We start from the raw sequence: 21,543 nt of genomic DNA, 5'->3' as shown, positions 1-21,543 counted from the left end.
CTCAGATCTGATGACAGGGATTTTTTTAGAGCTGACAAATTCCCATGAGGCAGATTTGGTTTTTACAAGCCAAATTTCACCCCTAAATTCAATGACAGTTTTTGTTGGAAAAGGGCAGCAAGGTTTGTCCAATTGTTGTTAACAGCACAAGCATTTTCATTCCTTCTTAAATTCAAGCACTCACTAAAAGAGTGATGTCTTACCAAATATTGCAGCATTAACAAAAAAAATGCAAAGAGCCCTCTGCAGATACCGAGTCTGTCTGTCTGTCTGTCTGTCTGCACAGTGACCCTGTCAGCAGCATTCTGGGAGGAACAGCACTAACTCTGGTTAAAGCAGATCAGGGATTGTATAACTAATCCATAAATTCTGACATTATTACATATTTGCTTAAGGAAAAACAATGGATCTGAGGATGAAATGAGATCCGTGCTGCTCCACAAAGCAGGGTCCTTTGTGCTGCTTTGTGGCAGTATTTGCAGGGCAGATGTATCTGCAGGGGATAAAAGACCCAGCTTCACCCCCTCCCTTCTTTTAGCACCAGAAGCAAGAAAACTCCTCAAAAGAAACTCAAAGCTCAAATGAGACTCTCTCAGTTTTGTAAACTCTGCTGAAAGAGGCTCTAATTTATTTCCTTTTTCTTTGGTTCAAAGCATGTGTTGACTATCATGGCTTCATTAGGTCAGATTACACTCTCATTTAGGTGCCAGCAAATCTGACCAGAGATGCTCCCCTGATTAAGTAGTGGACTCAGGAAAAGGAAAGTTAGGTTCCCTGCCAAAGTCCTCTCTCAGCTCCATCCATGACCTTCTGAAAATAATTTGTCTATACTATGATGCTGAAATTAGTTGATAAGGAACTTTGAAAATGCATTGACACAAATTCATGGTACTCTGCCAATTCCTTGTTGTGAGATCAGTGACAAAAGCAAAACAACATGAAAGCTTGAAGGTGTGGCAAGAGGCCTTGTTGAGGCTAAAAATCTTAATTTGAAAAGTCCCAAGGACAGTGACAAGCCCTGAGATCTAAAATGATCTAACAAAACTAGCAGTAATGACTAGCAAATTAGGAAGTGCTTTTACTCAGAAACATCATCAAGCCAAAATAGATCCTAAAAATTTTTAGAAGATGTCATGGTCACCTAAACTCTTTTATATTTAATGCTTTTAAAAGAAGTCCTTGAAGCAGTACCTAAGTATCAAATCTGGCTTCTGCTATGTTGGTCATATGTTGATCATATGCTTAGTCTATGTATCTTCTGCTTTCTCATGCAGAATTTTGACTGAAAATCCAATTGAATCCATTCGAGAGTAAAATGACCATTGTAAGACTTTGAAGGAAAGGGAATCCTCCCTACTGCTGAATCCTGTGCTCCCAAGAAGAACTGGAGGAGGTCTCCTGTAACATGTCAGATTTTCTCATCCTCTCTCATGCTGACAAGTCTGGTTGGGCCTTACATAGATTCAAATGCTTGGATGGACATGAGGATCTGACAGTCTATACTTCCCTAACTCAACTTGTCTTGCACTACCTGACATGTGACCCAAGCAGATTCCTGGAGATCTCATTCATATTTAGATCAGATGCTGGTTTTAAATTATCATTCATTTAGACTGAAAGAATGAGATTATTTTCTTCAATACTGGAAGACATTTCTTTCCCATTTATAGTCACATTTTTTTCTATGCTGAACCATTTCAAGGAAAAAAACAAAAGGAAAAAAAAAGGTAGAACTAACCCAAATGGTTGACGATCTATTTATCTCTAGTTCTATTTAATTTCATGCCTCTCTCACTTCACAGCACTACAACCTTTTTGAATTGCCCTCTGTGATATCCACTCCTCCTTGTTGACCATTGCTCACTCATTCATTGCTTGTTGGATCAGCTGGGCACTTGCACAATCAAGGCTTTGTTATGCTTTCAGACAGGCTGCAGGTCACAATATTGAAGCAGCACAAGGACTGTTTCCTCTCCTGGTATTCTTCTTCCCTGTTTTTTAGGAAGACACTACCCTAAACACATGAAAAAGAATATAAAGTAATTATGACAATAAATACTACAACAGCTCTCATTTAATTTGCTACACAATGTCTGTTTTTCCCTTTGTCATAAAAGAGTGAAATATTCAAAAGTCTGAAGAGTTTTTTTAAGTTGATCAACTAAGAAACAAGAATCCCCTTCTTTGAAAAGTGCAGCAGAGCTCAGGTTTATTTAATAAATTAGTGGATGATAGCTGGTGATACACAGTTAGTGGGGAGCCTCCAAGAGCTGCTCTCTTCACCAGTTAATTGGCCCAAACAAAGTGGAATGGACTTTTCTAACTAATAAGCACTGACAATAATGAACAGCAACTGCAGGGATGGTGGGAAGATAAAGGAATGCACATACCAAGCTCTGCAACAGGATGAAATGTCAAAGTTCAAGTTTACGTGCATAATAACCACAACAGCCACATGGGTTGTCAGCTGCATAAATAATCTGAGAATCCAAGATGAGAGCACTGACAAACACAACTTTCTACGGTTGGAGGTTTTAAAACAAAATGAAACTTCCCTTTAGCATACAGAGATATCCCAGTATTTAAATACCTGCAGGGTTTGCTTCTAGGCCAATGCTCTCAGCAGAGCTGGACACTTGGATATCTTTGAATTCTTTCTTAACGGGCACAGGACTGGGCAGAGCACAAGCAGCAATGTTAGCAAAAAGATATTTTTAGTTGTTTTCACTTGAAGTCAAAATGAGGATCTTGACTTCCCAGCTGGTGAAATTAAATTTCTTTCTCTTGTGGTAAAAAAAAAAAAAATAGTACCTTATTTGGGAAGGGAAAGTTTAGATGGAAGTTCAGTATCTGGGTTTATTACAGAAAGAATAAGAAGTAGATGAGTAAAGATTTTGTCACAGAGAGGGAGATGCAGAGTCTTTTGTGCATGGTGGTTTATTGCAGGCTCTAATGGCATCAGGATGACGTTACCAGGGAGCCTCTTCACAATGAAATAATTTACTGTCATCTCTTATATCCTGCTAGCACAGCAATGTAGTCTCCATAGATCTGCTCCTAAAACAGTTTTGATAGCCAAATGTAATGTCACAGATGTCATAATCTCACCTAAAACCCCCTCTAAACTTGACACAATTATCAGTTTATTAATACAAAATTATTGTGACCTGATAATGTCCTTTGAAAAGATCATTGTACAGACAGATTTGCTGAAGTCCTTTACTTTCACTGCCAGGTCCCACTGCTGGCAGCCCCTATCAGTCCCTAATGCTGCACAAAGCCAGGGCTCCTCCTCAGCTCCCCTGAACCCAGGGAGAAGGAGCAGAGCTGAGCAGTTCCAAGGGGCTGGTGGAGTCACTGCCTCCTGCTCCCCAGGGCAGCCCACCCTTCCCTCAGCTGGGCTCAGTGGCCCGACACAGCATGTCCCCACCTCGAGTCCCCGTGTGACAGATGATCCCACCGGGGCTGTGGCCCTGCCCTTCCCACTGCCCCGGAGCTGCGGGCACTGCTGGATAAGACAATAACAAACCATCACTGATACCATTTGCACAGCTCATTGGCTCCTCTCCTCAGAGAGGTGCACGTCCTCAGGTTAGCACCACATTTCTCAGGCTGTTCAAAGGCCCTCCTGGCCTTGAGAAGAGTCACATTCAACAAAGAAAGAATATAAAGATGGAGTAACATTTTTTCACTGAAAGGGAAGAGTTTCCTGTCTCTGCTCTGCTCACATCTGGTCAATTTTCCAACAAGAATTACATCTTTGCTACTCTTTTACGACACACAGCCAGTACAGCTGTAAGGGAGCTGCTCTCTCTACTGCCTTTTCTATTATCAGCACTATTATTAGCTTTAATTAAGCTGTTAAATCTGTTTTACTGAAGATGCATGAACCTGAAAACTTTTAATTTCATAACCCAGGGTGACTGTATGAACTGGCATTTACAGGAAAATGCAGAAGTCTTGGCTTGAAAATTAAATAAAACTGAAACTGAATTACTCACAATAAACTGTTCTTTAAGAAACACTTTTCAGAGTAGGTTAGTATTTTAAGGATGATATTAAAAAGATATAATAAGACATAATAAAATGTCTTTTATGGGGCAGTATAAAGATTTAAAGAACCTATAGAAGTCTGTTTTCAATGAAGACATATGAAGTAAATGTTGCTGTATTCTCTAGAGCTATACAAGTCTTGTATCTTTTCTTCAGATGCCTTTGGCTAATTCATAATTCAAATGTTACTCATTTCTCTTCCTGTGCATCACATAAAGATGTGCATCCAATACATTGTCTGTGGATCTCATATTATAGACATCCCAGTTCCTGTTGTGTATACATTCCTTTGGAGGGAAATGATTTATTTCTTTAAGCACTTTCCCATCTTAAAATGTCAGATGCTTCCTGTACTTATATACAAAGAAGTTTAAACTCCCAAAGGTACTGAAGTTCAACAAAATTCTGTCTGTAGATAGTATGAACCTAACAGTTAATCTTTGGAGAATATACAATTCCACCTACTTTCCTCAGCTCTTCAGAATAACTTGGTTTTGAAAGCGTTTAACATTTCAGTCTTCAAGAAGATCAAACAGGCATGGTTTTGAAAAACAAAGGAACTAAACTGAACACTCAAAGGTTTACTCTTCTTCACGTAGAAGCATTGATTCTCAAAGGTTATCACTGGTGGCACAGAGGAAAATGGGAATTCAAGGCTATCCTTTATCTCTTTCCATTATCTGAATCTTGTTATCTTTGTAAACAAGACCTTTTCCCTCCAAATAACTTACTTATAAAGCTTTTTTTGGGTACGTAAGGAAAATGCCTTTATTACTTTACTGAGTTTCAGATTGGTTTGTATATAGCAAACCCAAACTGTATTAACTGAAGTGGTAAGACTATAATCACATGCCTATCCCTGGATCCTCCAGGAGATTTCACAGGCTAAAAAGTAAATTTGGTTCTTTTACTCTATTTTAAAAATACTGAATTATTTAGAATCCTTCCTTTAGGAAAAGATTGTTAAAATTAAATTAAAATCTAACTTTGCATAATATTGCTCAAATATTAAAGCCCTTGGCAAAGAAAAAAAAATGCACTAATCTGCATCAGTTCTTTGGAAGAACTGTGCCTCTCACTCGTCACTGCCTCATCTCCTGCAGTCTTAATGCCACAAAATCATACTAAATATAAAGATATACTCAAAAGCCTGAGCTGGAGCAGCGAGGAGAATGGCTTGAGCAGAACAGGGAACAAGCAGAACAGGGAACCTGCACAACATCACACTGCTGTGGGCCAGCAGTCTGAGGGGAGGATGTGGAACCACACAGAGGGTGGCATGACTTGTGGTCAAGGAGAGTGTATGTTTGGAGGTGTGGGCAGGTACTGAAATGAATTGGATCTTTCTAGTTTACCCACAAAGGTACCCAAGTCCAGTACACTGGCTAACAGAATATTTGTGGTATTTGCCACCTCGTGAAAACAACCACCGGCTTCTTCAGGTTGACTCATTTGAAAAGAAGAAAGAAGAAACAAGCAACATCCTTTCTGAGGACAGCTAATGTTTCAGAGAAAGAAATGTATCACACAACATTTCTCCTCAAAGGAGCAACAGCATTTTTCAGTGAGGTTACCCAAACTCAATATGTCTAAATTGCAAGAGCAATTAGGCCTGTAATTTCAGCTGAGCATTTGAAGTCTTGAGTACACAGGGAAATTGGTCCAAATAACTATTAGGTACTAGTCCCTGCTAGTAATAAATGCTCTGAAGGCCAAAGGAAGGCATTAGCAGCCCTTGTGCAACTCCCTTAACAGGGTGTACACATGTAACTAATTGGAAACCAGTAAACAATCCTGGTATTGAAGCGCAAAGAAGATAATCTCACTCACACTACTTCAGTCATTTTCTTCTCATGTGGCTGACTGGAATAAAACTGCTAAAATAGTGTTTCCTTCATGCAGAAAAAGATCTAGGGGATATAATAGATCACAAGCTGATTAGGAGTTAACAGTGTCAAGCCATTGTGAAAAAGGCAAACACTGCACTAAGCTGTGCAAACAGGAGTATGGCTTGCAAGACATGGGAAGTAATCCTGCTCTGGTCCAGCCCCAGCAGGAGCTCCAGGACTGGTGCTGGGGCTTATCCTCCAGCAGAGATGCAAAGTGCCCAGAGAGCATCCAGAACAGAGCCAGGAGAATTAACAAAGGTCTAAAACATCACTCAACAAATCAGATGTCCATAACCTAAACAAGAGCGTGGGATGGGAGGGAAACTCAACAGCAATTTGCAAATTCAGAAAATCACAAATTCATAAAGGGATTTTATGCGTCCGGGCTGGGGAAGGACTAAAGGATTTGTGATGGAATTTGCAAGCCTTCCCAGGCAAAGAAAGGGTTAAGAGAAGCATTAGCAAGAAAGCAGCTGAGAAGGCACACAGCTGCAGGGGATAAAGCCATTGGGACAGGGCTATCAGGGGACCCCTGGAGGAGGGGGCTGAGCAGCCTCTCAGGGTGGAGACACAGGCTGAAGGGATGGGGGCCTGTGTCTTTTCTAAGAGATTCTAGTCTTTATCTTTGGGCAGGTTACTGGCCTCCTTGTTAGTATTTAGTCAGGGTGTTTGCTTATGAAATCTTTTTTTAGGCCTGCAACAAAGCAGGGTAGGGTGGTAAGGGCCTTGTTTTCTTTATTCTTTTTAATAGCCCAGCAAAACTCCTCATATTTGGTCTAAAATGCAGACAAAGTGCCAAATCTACTAAGATAAGAGCAAAGTAGGATAATTCTTGCCTAAGGTAAAATATTAAAATGCTGTTACTAACAGAGGATTCTAAGTGAGGAGCTGTATCTTGGGAGCTGAACACCATGGAGGGAGGGAGAGAGAGAGAGAGAGCAAAAAGCATCTGTATAAAAGGGATAAGTTGTGCTATAGGCTCAGTCTCATCAGCTCTGAAACTGGGGAGATCACAGAAGTCTGCATCTTTTAGCCAGAGGGAAAATATCTTAGCTGGCCAAATTTCAGGGGGCTTGGAAAATGCTGCAATATCTAAGCTGTATATTAAGAAATTCTTCCTATGGGCAAATATAGCAAGGACTGCAATAGAGTGGCTGAGCCTGTTATGAAGCCTCATAGACCAGTAGGTGTTAGTGAGTTGATCTTGTGTCAGGATGTCAGGACTAGATGAGCTTCTCCAGTCCCCTTCTGCTGTTTTGTACTGTAATGAGAAATATTGCCCCCCTCTTCTCTTGCCACTCAGCTGCGACATTTTATGAAAATAACAGAGCATTTCTGGAAGCTCAAAGCATTCTTTAAATAGAAGTGGTTTCAAAATTTGCTCTGAGCTGAATTTTTTACCTATTCTGTTGAATGATCCTTTCAACATAGTGTGTTCTGGAAATACTTCAGTACTAGAGCCTGTAACTTCAGTGACAAATGTGTTAAAAGAACACTCTATACTCATTCATTTTGTTTTTCCAATAAAGATACAACTAAGTTAAGTTGCCCACATGCTCCACAACACAACAGAATGGTTTGTACAGATGCATTTTCACCACCCCAATTACTGTTTGAGCTTTTCAAAAAGAAACTAAACCCAAGACTACTTGGCCTTGATATCCCCCTGATAGCCTGCACAAGCAGTCTTGCTTTTTCTTCTTTTAAACTCCAGTGAAATCAGCTGAGGTTTGCCCTCACAAGTCTATAGGTCCATGTTGTTCATACTGTGAGTCTGTATCATTTTAGAAATGACAGTTAAATGTAAAAAAAAACAAAACCAACTTTCTAGATACTGTTTTTCCATTAAGATGAGGGAAATTTCTATTTGGGAGCTAAAGCCTCCAGAAATTGCAAGTCTTAGGTTCACAGTAATACTCCTCAAAAGATTATTTTGTCAGAAATAAAAGCAAAGCATTAATTTGATGAGAAATGTCTGAGTTTGCAATGCTTTTAGCTATGAGGACTTCTTTGTGAGCTGCCCCCCACCACTGTGAAAAATCTTTAACGTAGAGCAGTTGGAAATAGAACTAGGACCAAACCATCTTTTCTTGCTTCTTAATGAGTTTGTTGCGACAGTGTTGGGAGATCTCTTTCCATTCTGACCCACATGAAAGCGGAACAGGCAGTAAAACAGTTGACTATATTTTGGAAACTATTTAATTTCCCAAGTTGCCCCAGGACACAGAAATGCCTGCTGGAATTTCAAAAGCCAGTAGGTAAGAACTCTCACAATAGATGTTAGTTGCCTAGGTTGCCCTGACAATCCCACTGAATAGGTTCCACATGCTTGTGGGCCTTTAAATGTCTTTCCAAACCCACCCCAAACAAAAATCACATTCTAAGCAGAAGTTTGTATTTAATTACTCTCTGTGGTCAGCAACATAATATAACTTAGAAAACATTTCTGGTGGGTCTGACTGGTTCTGTATTTTCCACAGGGAAGGCAGCAAGGGCTTTGCTCTGCATTTTGCTTTGCTTAATCAGGCGCTGTCCCTGACTAGGACTTTTGTTTGGTTTAGGGTGAGTAAAGCAATACTCTGCTACACTTTCTTAGATAAAGTAAGGCACACAGGCAACATAACAGTGCCAGCAGCCTTTGTCGCCAGAAACAGGAATGATCATATTTAACAGTGCTGTTCATGGAGAGATTAAACTCAGGCTGGACGGTGAGAAGCTGTGCAGATAATATGAAATAGATTCCAAGGGTGAATTACTGCTTGGCTATCCTCCTCACCTCCTCAGTTCTCCCATTTGTGTGCCAACCAACATTTTAAGATAACTCTGCTCTGTTTGCTCCTTGAATTGTCTGGCTGTTTAACAGGCTCTTCAAATAAACAAGGGATAATCTCAGGATTTTGCTGAACAAAGATTGCTTTGTGCAAATTTTAGAAATTATGAATAGGTTGTTGTACAGGGCCTGGTGCTGCAATCCCGTTTAGCTGTGAATACTTTCAAAGGAGTAAGTGGTTGCACAACCATAATTGCAGTCAATAAATGATCAATAATAATTTCCAGTATATTTTGAAAGGCCTTTCAGTATCCAAAGGGGCCTACAAGGAATTTGGAGAGGGACTCTTTGTCAGGAATTGCAGTGACTGGACAAGGAGTAATGGACACAAGTTGAAAGAGGGGAAATTCAGGTTAGATATCAGGAACAAATTTTTTACTGTGAAGGTGGGGAGGCCCTGGCACAGGTTGCCCAGAGAAGCTGTGGCTGCCCCATCCATAGACGTGTCCAAGGCCAGGCTGGACGGGGCTTGGAGTACCCTGGGATAGTGGAGCGTGTCCCTGCCCATGGCAGGGGTGGAACTAGATCATCTTCAAGGTCCATTCTGTTCCATTCCATTCCAACCTCTTTCCATTTCATGGTTCTATGATAATGGCATCATTACCACCAGGAATTTGCCCTTTTTAAAAGTTTATCAGAAACTTTTTTATTAAAAAAGCACTGAACACAGTCGTTCAGACCAGGAAAAGCCCAGACTGGAGAGATTAGAGAACATTGGCATTATCATTCTTCAGGACTATGTACGATGACCAACTACAAAACGAAAAATTTGTCTCAGTTTCCACAAATTTCAGTTCAAGCAGGCTACTACCTGCCGTCATACCTCAGTGTGGGAAATAACTTTGAAAAAGCATTGTAACACTGAAATTTACAGGACTGAGCTTAGAGAACAGGTGGGGAAGCGCAGGTAGCATCTATTGAATCAATGTGAGAGAGAAGATGAGTGCTAATGTCTTAACAAACAATTCGATGTCTTGGAAATGGATGTTCCTGTCTCTATTAACTTCAAGCTGCAGGTTTGCTACAGAGCCCAGACAGCTTCATTCCTGAAACAGACAAATGGGTCGGCACAAGCCTGAACTTCTGAAGTTTTGGTGAAAATAACACGCTTAAAGGAGGGGAATATGTGGTAGGCGGTTCGGGAAGGCTGTACCTTCCTAGTAGCTCAGCACTGGGAAAGGAGGAGGGCAACACGCAGCCGGGAGTTTGGATAAAAGGAGGCCGCGTCCTTCGACACCCCGAGAGAGAGAAAACCCCGCGGGCGTGCGCCCCGGTGGCCTCTCTCCCTTTAATTCGAATAAAGATGCAGGAGTCCTCTGTCTTTTTTGTGGACACTAGTTTTTCATACGAAAATCATACGCCTGATACTCCGTACGAATGTCTCCACAGCCGAGGAAGACATCCTCGGGGATCCCCTCATGGGCCGGGGATGGCGATCCCCTCATGGGCCCGCGATCTCCTCATGGGCCGGGGCCGAGACCTAGACCGGGGCCGGGACCGGGGCCCGGCTGCCGCCGCCAGCGGAGCCTCTTCCGGCCGCTCTCGCCTCCGTCTCTGTGGTTGTTCCTCCCGCTCCTCCCCGAGGGGCGGTGGCGATGGTGGAGCCGGGGACAGGCGGCGGGAGCCCCGGGCCCCCCGTGCAGGTGGTACGTGACAGGCGGGGCCGGGCCGCGGGGCCAGGGCCGGCTGTGCCCGGTGCGGACACGGCGGGGCTCGGTCGGGGCCGGGGCCGGGGCCGGGGCCGGGGCCGGCCCGGGAAGGCTGTCCCGGAGGGCCCGGTGCCGCCGCGTCCTGCAGCCTCGGCGCCGCCGGGTACACGGGGCTGGCAGTGAAAGCCGTAAAATCTTCCTACAACACTTCCTGCTTTTGTAATTTCCCGTACCTGTGTGTGTCTACATATATATGTATGTGTATGTGTATATGTGTGTGTGTATATATATGTATATATATGTATATATATATGTGTATATGTATGTGTATATGTGTATATATATGTATATATGTGTATATGTATATATGTGTGTATATATGTATATATATGTGCGTGTGTATATATATGTATACATATATATGCTCTGTGTATATTTTATCTGATAATATATATGATAATGTATGTACAATATATAAATATAAAATTTCTATATCGTGTGTGTGTATATTATATAATATATATAATTTTTATATGTGCGCTTATGTATAAATTAAACACGTAAAATTAAACACACATTTATCTCCATCTCTGCCTATGTAGCTATATAAATGGAGATATAAAAATATAGAAACGTATACTCATCTAGAATGTGTGGAGTTCAGGGAAATCCAAGTAGTGTCACAGTGCTCAAGTCCAGGTTTGATTCATCGCTGTGTTTTAAGAGTCATATTTGGCTCACAGGCCATGAGGCTCCTCTGTGTTGGATGCTGCTGTAAATCAGCCTCAGCTAATGAGGTGGTAATTCTGACTCAGGTCACTCAGATTGTCACTCAGATGGTTTGTAATGCCAAAAGCACATTAGTTGTTTGCAATTTATGTCCCAAATACTTAAAATTACTTTGAGAGAGCTTTACACTCTCTGTAGTTCACTGTTTTGGTAGCAGTCTTGAAATACAGGAAGGGATGAAGGACTAGAATATTCATCTGTGCTGGGGTTGGGAAGTAGAAGTTGGCATAAGCTGTGGCAAAAGGACACTGGGAAAATCATTCTGGGTCTCCCTTATTCCTGCTTTTAGTGAGTGCCTTGGCAAGGCTGGTGTTTATCCTTGGAGAGAGGGTTTGTCAGCAATGGCAGAGCTGTAGCTGATCTTATTTTGGGACAGAAGAAGCAGACACAGTTTCTGGAGGTTACTACCAGCTGCTGTTTTTGCTATGAGGCTGCACCCGTAAGTGAAGTAGTGCCCTGGTTCATGGTTTTCCCCTCTTTAAATGGTCCGAGGAGATTGAATTATTCTGATACAGTCACATGAGATTAAAAGCAAATTTATAACTTCCCAATTGCAATTCCTAAGCCAGGGTACAAATCTAGTAATGAACGAGGGAGAAACAAAAGTCCAGATTTCTGATTTATCCTCGAACTAAAACTAAACACAGAAAAACAGTGAGCTGAGCAAGAATAGTAGAACCTAAGAAAACTCTAGTGTACAACATCAGCAATACTCTGAGCTATTAATCCTATTGCTAAGTACAATTACTTGTGTGGATTTGTTAATTTTTCAGGTTTTACACAGAAGTATCATCAGCAGTTCAGCTCTGGGCCTTAGTTTGGCAGGTTTCCAGTTCTATATGGTGGTCTTGGTTCCATGGAAATAAAATTTGCTCACAGTAAAGTCTTTAGGAGCATGTTAATATATTACAAGCAGTTCTGTTCAGAGCACCTCAGTGCCATCAGGCATTTATGGGTTGTTTTATATGTGCTGCCCTTAAAGTACTTTTTTCTGCTTTCAGTTCAAGCTAAACAGCGAGGTCAAAAATCATCTTGCTGTTTTGCACTGCTGCCCTGACTTAAAACAGGAGTACACCACGGAAAAAAGGCAAAGAAGTTCCAGTTTTCAAACCAATGGCGAGCTTGTTGGTGATGGCTTAGTCAAATTTTTACTAAGTGAATCAGAAAACAAATTGAAAAATAACTGATTTTTCTGGATGTGCAAAACTGCACAAGTTTATGTTGTCATTGGAAGATTTGTGTAACACTTTTTTTTTTTTTTCCTGAATGAGTGTGGTAGATTGGTTGGTATGAGTGTGTAGGGTCATATTTTAATTGCCATGTTCATATATAAAGAATATTAAAATCTTGAGTAAATTGAATATAGTACTTCAGAATCTCAGATTTTTGCTTTTTTTTAGTCTCAAAGTACTAATCTGAGACAGTTCTGGAATAATCTTTTTTATCAGTATGTTGTAATTACTGGGTAATCAGTTTCACTTTTTTGTTTGTTTGTTTCTCCCTATTTTATTAATCTCCCTAAAACACAAGTCAAAGGCCTACTTTGCTTAAAATTTTAGAGAGCTTTTGTCCTACTTTTTTAAAGAACTGTTCCATCATCCTGCCAAAAATCAGGAGGTTCATTCATTTTAGATGTTTACTATTTTATTTGGCTGTGAAATGTTGTTAATCACTGTATCCTACACAGGACTGGGTTCTACCTGTGTGTCCATCCCTCAGTGTCCAAAAATCTGCCTTCTAATGTGTGCACCTGTGTGTATTTACACAATATACATGTGTTCATATAATAATAATAATAATAATAGTTCAATTTCAGTATCCCAGTATTTTGTTTCTTAGGATTCTCTCCTGCTCATAATGGGAACAAATCCTCTCTTTCTTCCAGCCATGTGGTTATCCCACATGATGAAGAGTTTAGGTTGTGTTTCCAGGCACTTCTTGAAATGTCCCATGAGACTTTTTATGAGTTACTTATGCCCTTAAGTTCCCCTTCTCTAAGTGATTTTAACAGGTACAAATTTGGTCTCTCCCTTTGCAAATACAGCCAGTGGATCACTGGGCTGATTTCTCAAGCCTTTGCATGCAGTGAAAGAAATGTGTTCTGTTTTGAGACACTGAAAGAATTTGGGGGGATTCAGTAACTCAGTGATGAGTTATTGAACAGATAAAGCCCTCCTCTCTTGTTTCTAACCAATTTTAAAGTATTTCAGGTATATTTTCCTGCTTTGGGAGGCTGTAGGAGGAAAGCCTGCAGCTGGAATGGCAGAGTGCAGAACTACATCACAGATCAACCTCTAATGTGCTTTAGAGCAGTTGTAGGTGGAATAATTTTTAAAAGCTTGCCTGCAGCCCGAGGGTCCAGCTGCATATATGAACATCTCCAATTAGGCTTGAAGAGAAATCAGTGAGTAAGATGTATTAATGGAAAACAAAAGTGAGGAGTGTCTTAAGAAATTCAGGATTTCTAGAAACAGGTTAGAGTGGTGTTAGAGATGTTTCATTTGTGGGTTTGCTTCAGTGGTCTCTCTTGTTTCCTTGGACTTCTACCAAAAACTATCTTGTGGAACTTAATTTAAAAACACAATTGATAGAGAAGAAAGCAAATAATATATTTGTAACAAAAATAAAGGTTCTTTGCTTTACTTTTATATTCTTAAGATGCATTTTTTGGTGAAAGTTAGTTTCAGAAGGATCTGCTACTTTTTAATAAATTTATGTAAATAAGCAAAAAATATGCTTTCTGATGTGCATCTTTCTTTGTTTTTTTGTAGTCTATCATTGTGCCTGTTCACAACAGTGAATGCTGGTTGGATGAATGCTTAAAGTCAGTTTGGGAACAAGATTTTAAAGGAACCATGGAGCTGTCAATTTTTAATGATGCCAGTCAGGTGCGTTTCAAACCTTTAAAATACTGTCCAAGTAAATTTTATCTGTAACAAGAATTTTTGGTTGGCTTCACCATACAAATGAAAATAGCTGCATCTGTGTCATTACTTTTTCTAGGATGGTTCAGCTGAAATAATTGAAAAATGGAAGATCAAGTTGGAAGAAGTTGGTGTTTCAGTAATCATTGGGAGCAACAATTCCTCTGAGCCTCGAGGTGGTACGTAGCTTAATAGTGATTTTGTGAGAGTTTGATTCTTACTGCAGGCACCTTCTGGCTTTTAGTTTGAAAAGTGTCTCCATAGCCATTTGCACTGCAATGGAAAAAAAAGCCACTTTGTTTTCTAGAACTCTGTTTGAAAACTCATTCCAGTTTGAATTTGGCCCTGTTGCTTTGGGCTCTGTAGAATTTGTTTATATGTTCAAGGAAAGAAGAACTTGGCTTAGCACTTATGTGCTCTACTCTGCAAAAGCAAAAGAATTTTGTTTAATTGTAGTGTACACAACGTTATTAATGCGTACAATTTTATTGTGGCTTTCTGATATCTGATTTATCTTCAGGATTTTAAGAAAAAAATAAATTAGAAATTTCTTACATAAAGATTTTAAAAGTAAATGCATATCTTTCAGTGCAGTGAAATAGACCCTGAAATAGAAAATAATTACCTTTTTGAAATTGCTTCAATGATCAAATCAAAACAGGTTTCAGAAGCTAAAAACTCACTAAAGTCCCAAGTGTTCACTCAGAGGGCTAAACCAAAATGTTTGGTGAGCTGTCAGACAGGTGTATGATGTAATCCCCTATTCATTTGCATGCTAATATGAGTCACATCCACTGCAGGAGATTACAAACAAATCTCTTTAAACAGATTTTCTTTTGCTTGTTTTGGTTGGTTTATGTTTAGGGGGCTTTGGCACAAAATCTCCCTAAAATGTAAAATAGAAATAAAAGTCGGTTGGTTTTTGGAGAAGCTGTTGTTGAGTGACAGTAAAGTTGGAAGATCACGTCTGTGTTCTGAGGAAGAACAGCAGGACAAAGGAAGAACAGTGTGCTCACATTTTGGACTGGAACTGTGTAACCAATGTTTCTGTCATTCTGGACTTTGTTTTAAAGAGTAGACAGGTAGGAATTGTTAAAACGTTTGTTCTAAGTTTGTGTCTTTGAAGTTATGTCTTAAAAGCCACATTTTGGAAACACTGTAACACAAAATTTGGACAGTTTCTTCACTACATGTCCTGTTGGAAGTGGAAACAAACTCAGGCTTATTACAGTCTCCTCAAAATTATCTTCTTATGCAAAAGCTCAATTCTGTTTCAGAAAGTTTGATTTTCGTCCCCTGTTGAAACATGCAATTAAATTGGGAGTTTATGCACTGAATTCATCTGCAACCTGGTAGAGGCCCCTGGCTTTATTTACTGTCCTTTCTCCTGACTGTAGGCTTTACATCTGTTTCTAAATAGTTGTCAGACGTAGCAGTACTGAAGTAACACAGCATAATCCTTATTATAAATATTTTTAGTATTTTAATACCTCCAGCATGGACTGGTGTTGTTTTGACAGTGCAGCTTGTAATATTAGAACTATTGGGCTGGTAATGACGAAAGGCAGAAAGGTTTTTAGAGGGAATTTTTCTCTTTTGGGCAACTGATACAGCTGGAGTTGAGCAATGTCAAGAATTACTCATAATCCTGTAACTTTTTCTTCTTTTTTCTTTTCCCTCTACTGTTGAGTGATCAGTCTCCTTTCAAAACTTACTTCTTTTAGTAGTTGATGATCAAGAAACTTAGTAGGTTACAATTTCTTAAGTCAAAGAATAATCCCAGAGGTTTTTAATTCTCATAGTTAATAATGTTTTAGATAATAGCATTGTGTTGTGTAACATATTTTCCATTTTTATAAACATTTCTGTGTCTAAAGACTTGTTCCTACTTGAGTGTTGTATCAATTGTGTATAAACTAGGTTTTAGTTTGCCAGAACACACAAAGAGGGTTGGTTTTTTTAAAAATTTTAGAATTCTGATGTCTGTTCACCTTTGCACTTCAGGAAACTGAACCTAAAACTGAGTTCCAGTTGTGAATTCCATTGTGCCATTAGGGATATGTCAGATTATTTTTGGGTTTAGCATGCATTTGTCAGTGTTGGGGTAGCTGGAGACTGAACAGATCCTTAATAAATTGCAGGTGGGAGGGGCAGCTGTGCACTATTTAAATAATAGTGTGAAATGCATGGTGCTGCTAAAAAACAAAGCCAGGCTTATCCATGTGGAAGACACTCTCAGGGTCACCATTAAAACAAGGACATCTTTACTTCATGGTTGTTAAATTTTAGAAGCAGGTTACTTGAAATCCATAGCGTTTGTTTGCTTTTGGTGATTTACTTTCATTTTGTTAAGGACTAGGTACAACTGGAAGGAGTCCTGCCTTTAAAAGAAGATGCTTTGGTACAGAAACAATGTATTAGTCAGGCTTCACATCTTCAACTATTTACACAAGATTAGGATTTATTTCTGATTCTTTTCTAACATGTAAAAGAAAGGGGGAGAACCAAGGAAAAAAGAAAGGGTCACTTGCCTAAAAAAAGGAAACCTTTTTCTTTCCAAGAGTGAGGAATGTTAATATCTCACTGAGGCTTAAGTTTTTACGGCTGTAACCATGGCAACAGGCTCTTTTCACCAAGTAAGCAGGCCTTACAAAACTCAGAGACCTGGCACAAACATTTCATTTTGTTCAGTGGAGTAATATTAAAGAATTTTTTTTACTCATGCCAAACGCAGAATTTGTTGTGGTGAAAGAATTTTTAATACCTAGTTTTTTCCATGGGGAGTTATATTTATCTTCTTAATAATTTAAAAAATACGTGTATTTTCTTCTCTCTCTTTCCTCTAAAAGATATCTGGCATATGAAAAACTTCAGGATGTTTCTGTCTTAAACATAGCAAGAAATATTTTCAACTCCTTCTCATAACAAATACTAGATATTTCGTGATTTTATTTAAAGTGGTTGATTTGAAGATGAGATCTGAAATACTTCAGAAAGTTCATAGAGTAATATAATTGCCGTCTTGTAGTTGCCTTGAAGCCTTCTTCACTCTTTTCTTACATTTTTCATTCCTTGTAATTCATTACAATCCACTGAAGGCTGTTGAAATATTTGGGTATGTTAATGACAGCACTGAAATGTAAGTCCAGGCCACTTTACAGCTGCTGTGGCTTCTGATGATAGTGATTTTTTTTTTTTTTTTTGATGCTGGGCAAATTTAATTCTGTCTTTTTTTTTTGTGCTGTTCTTTTACCTCTTGCTTTACTAGAGACCTGCACAGAACTGGGGGTTTGCTGCTTTGGCATGTCCAGACCTGTTGACTTGCCTCAGTTGTTTCCCACTAAAACTGCTCATGCCAGGATCCAGCTCTGCTGCTGTGGCAGCTCCTGTCTTTGCCAGCTGCTTTTTTACTGCCAGTAGGAAGGAGACTGAGAGTTACTGTATAGATGAGATTAGATATTCATAGGTCTGTAAAGGGTAGCATGTAAACATCCTGTAAAATAATAAATCCAAAAGGCCCACAATGAAGAGAAGTTAAGGTGAGGATTAAAGTACATGAGAAAGAATAACACAGCTATAAGGAAGAGCTTTTATTAGTCGTGTTCTGGTGGTAGTTGACATAATGTTCCTTGGAGGCAGTAAGAAATGCAGTCATAAGTCTTTTTCTGTACTTGGACAGCTCAGCAAAACAGCCAAGGAGCACGTGCATTACAGCTAAGGGAACCTTTGAGCCCAGTTAAATCTGTTTCCTGAGCAAACTTAAACTTGTAACACTTAAAAAGATAAGAGAATTACAGAACTCTGCTTTTTTTTTTTTTTTTCAAATGCAAAATCAGAAACTTTATAGATAATATTATTTAGAATTGTTCTGCTCCACTTCATGGTGAGATTTTTTCGCTTTACATTTCCAGTTTTCCCCCTAAAGAGTAAAAATCCTACAGTATTGCATGTCTTCGCAAAGTTTATTTTGCAGGTCAGGGTGATCTTGCTGGATTCCCTGACTTGGTTCCATAAATACTCCAAAAAAAGCTTAAGTGTTAAGTATGTAACCAAGTGGAATCCTTCCAGCATTTTTCAGACTAACACTGGAGACAGTGTGGGCTTTTCTAAGTTCTGCCCAGGGCAGGGACTCAGAGGTCAGGATGTTCTCAGGTACACCTTGTCTGCCTCCAAAAGTGATCCCAGGGAAGGATTCCCTCCTTGTGGGAGTATTTCAGTGGTTGCTGCAGCCCTATCCTTACCTTCAACTGTGGCTTCCTGCTTCTTCCTATTTTTCTGGTTCTGCCACTTGTTTGGTCCTCCAGAACAGTCATCTGCTTCAGAAATTAAGTTGACAAAAACATTTTCTTCTTTGGTTCAGCTTCCTGAAATGAATGTGTTGGTAAAAAGATTCACCAAGTGTTGGGAGGTCACCCTGGGTGCCAGTATTGTCATTTGTCTGAGGTGACATTTCAGTGTGGTCTTCACTGATGATACAACATATTATGGTATAAATGAGCCACCTTTGTGCTCCATGTATGTATCTAATAAATAAACCTGCTTTGTCTCCCCTCTGCATTACACATGCCTTTACATAAATGGCACAGGAAGATTTTGTATTTGCAAACTTTATACTTCACAAGCACCAAGGAACAGAACTTTTTGAGTCCTTCTGAGAACTCTGATGGGAAGAACAACAGTTTCTGGTCCTTCTCTGCCTCTTTTATGATTTGCTGGTATTTTTTAGGACTTAAAAGATGTATGTACAGCTAAGAGTTTTCAGCATCTGCTCTTTGCAAGGGGTTGGACCTTTAAAGGTCCCTTCCAGCCCAAAGCATTCTGTGATTCTAAAAGCTGAGGTTCTGGATATAAAACCTGCCCTCTTGTGATAAGATACACATTACATATTATGTCTTTGGGGAGGGCTGGCAAAAGTAGTCATATTCTACTTGATTGTAGAATTCTGCTACTCACTAAGAGAAGGTGACTGACATAGGCATCCTATTTAAATATTCACAAATTACCTTGCCTTAAATATGGAAAAAATTTGGTACATTATGTGATACTGATTTTTGTATTTTCTTTCATTTGTTCCTCACTTCATTAACATTTTAAAAGATGCAACAGTAAAAACTCCTCCGTATTTTTGTCTTTGCTTTCTCAACAGTTGGATTTTCTAAAAATCAAGCAGTAGTTCAGAGCTCAGGAACCTATCTCTGCTTTCTGGATTCAGTAAGTTAATGCTTTTTTGTCTAACCTGCTTTTGTCAATATAATCCATTCCTTTTTAATGGAGTTGTTGATTTGCTGAAAGACAAGCTGCTTAAAGGTGTTTGGTTGTTAAATGTGCTGGTTACTATTTACGGCTGTAAAGTTGTATTCCAACCTGTAGAAAGCCTTACATCATTCTTTGATTATATCAGATTTCACAAGCTGTTGTGAACAGGGCTGGGCAAGGTTGGTATTTAGGTGTTTTAAGGATTTTTCTTTCCCACATTCTTCAGAAAATTGTATTGATGAGAAACTAAGAGCTAATCTACTGGCTTTTTGATGTAAAATAGGAAAGGTCTCACCTTCCAACTGGAATTTTTTTTTTCCTGTCCTTTGTTGGATATGTGCTGTGAAGCCATTCAGCTCACTAACCCCTAGATAAGGATCTCCCTTGGTGCAGCTGAATATGCAGGAATGGTTTCACAAAGGTGCCCAGCTGAGCAGACAGTGGGGCCGTGTGCTGGGAGCAGGCAAGAGGAGCAGGACCTTCAAGGCTCACTGATCTCCTGTAATTTCACCTGAAGATTGATATTTTTTCCCTCTGAATTGGAACTGAACTATGGCTTAGGGTAGTGCAGGATGAACGGGCTGCTGACAGGGTAGGTTTTCAGATACGATTCAGCTGAATATTGTGATTGTCTGTGCTTGTTAAAAAAATGCTGTGAGAGCAGGTATGTGAATGCTACAGCCATTCTCAGGTTTTAATTAGGGAAATCCTTCAGTTTGCAAACTCCACAGTGTGTTATCAACTAAATGGGAGAAATTATTTTCTGTTTGTATGTTAAAATGTTGTGATTTTTGTGATGTATTGTTAGTCAGTGAGGCTGTTTACATACCTAAAATGAGAAAAAAAAAAGAAAAAAAAAAAAGAAAAGGAACTTACTTATGATTTGCAAAGTTTGGGTATTCCAGGCTTGGACAGATACTACATTGCATAGGTCATTCTAGGGAGTCTGTAGGATGAGGAATGTGTGTGCTTGAGCTGGCTGAAGTTATTTGAGTCCACGAGTACATGAATGAGAAATTAATCTACTCTTGTCCCATGAAGCTTCATATCTTCTGTCTCAAATATATATAGCATGATGTACTGAAGTAGGTTATGAGTTAGTATTTCTTTTCAATCCAGACAGATCTAGTTGTTTGAAAATCATTAGCAGTAAACTAGAAAATCAAATTCGGTAAATGAAGTTAATTCATATTTTCATAGTGATTCTTCAGAATTCTCGATTCGTTATTTGCCATATATTATAATCTTCCTGCTGCTGTGTTATTTCTGTTGGAAAACAAAACATCAAGGAAGCAGATTACAAATATTAAGGAATATAACTGGTAATAGTACTGTATTTCTGCAATATTATCATTAGCAGAATTCTATATATTATATTATCAAAAATTACTTGAAGTGAGTTGAGAATTTTATGGTTTACAGTGTGGATAAACTTAGGAGAAGTTACCAAGATTTTCTGTTCTATGCATTTCTACTGTTTCTTCAGAACAGAGGCATTCTGGATTACCAGAAGCCTAATCTTGCTACAAAAGAAATATTAAATGCCTGGCATTACTTAAATGTACTTTCTACTGTCTCTCCTTGTGACTACCATTCTTTTTGCTGAAAACAGATCAGAGCAAATAAAATGGATGTGGAAACTACTACAAGTCCAAAAATTGCTCATCGTTTTGGCTCTAGTTAGTAAAAGTTGTGTGATAATAGCTGGGACACAGATGTCACCAGCTGTTTAACAACTCTGCTTCCACACACCACCTACCTTCTTCATTTCAGTCACCAGCCCAGTATCCAGCTCTCTAGGAAGGAATGTTGAGATCAGCCTTTTGGAATGTGCTGCAGTAATGCCAAGGAATTGACCTTCAGAAGTGCAGCCTCAGTTTCAGGTTTGCTACAGGTGGATGTGCAGAGGAATGGGGCTAGGGCTGTAGTTTGTGCACGTTATAAATAGGTGAAGAAATACATCCGTGGCTTTTTGTGCATCCCTTTGCTCTCTCTGTGAAGTGAAATGAGGGGATGAGCATATTGGGGAGCATCTTTGGAAGTGCTGGCTCCAGCAAGACTGTTTTTGCTTGCCATTCCAGCTGGAGTCAAGCTGCTTGTGTTATGTCTCTCAACACAGATTTCTGAGGACAACAAACTGAGAAGAAATGTGG

At 39.5% G+C, this 21,543-nt stretch overlaps 1 protein-coding gene across 2 annotated transcripts in view; it reads left to right on the top strand.

The window, feature by feature from the left end:
- The first annotated feature begins 10,166 nt into the window (after window positions 1–10,166).
- B3GNTL1 (UDP-GlcNAc:betaGal beta-1,3-N-acetylglucosaminyltransferase like 1) overlaps window positions 10,167–21,543 on the top strand; it is a 104,063-nt gene continuing 92,686 nt past the window's right edge. Inside the window, exons 1-4 of one of the 2 annotated variants that reach the window (XM_083874337.1) lie at window positions 10,167–10,418; window positions 13,982–14,098; window positions 14,214–14,310; window positions 19,281–19,345. In XM_083874337.1, the coding sequence (XP_083730463.1) occupies window positions 10,368–10,418; window positions 13,982–14,098; window positions 14,214–14,310; window positions 19,281–19,345 (330 nt within the window). In that variant the 5' untranslated portion in view covers window positions 10,167–10,367. Of the gene's footprint in view, window positions 10,419–13,981; window positions 14,099–14,213; window positions 14,314–19,280; window positions 19,346–21,543 lie in introns of both variants that reach the window. The other variant, XM_083874336.1, reaches the window with a different exon arrangement.

This window comes from Zosterops lateralis, assembly GCF_965231275.1.
Source record: "Zosterops lateralis genome assembly, chromosome: 18".
NCBI classification, from domain to species: domain Eukaryota; kingdom Metazoa; phylum Chordata; class Aves; order Passeriformes; family Zosteropidae; genus Zosterops; species Zosterops lateralis.
This window is presented reverse-complemented; position numbering and strand designations above follow the sequence as displayed.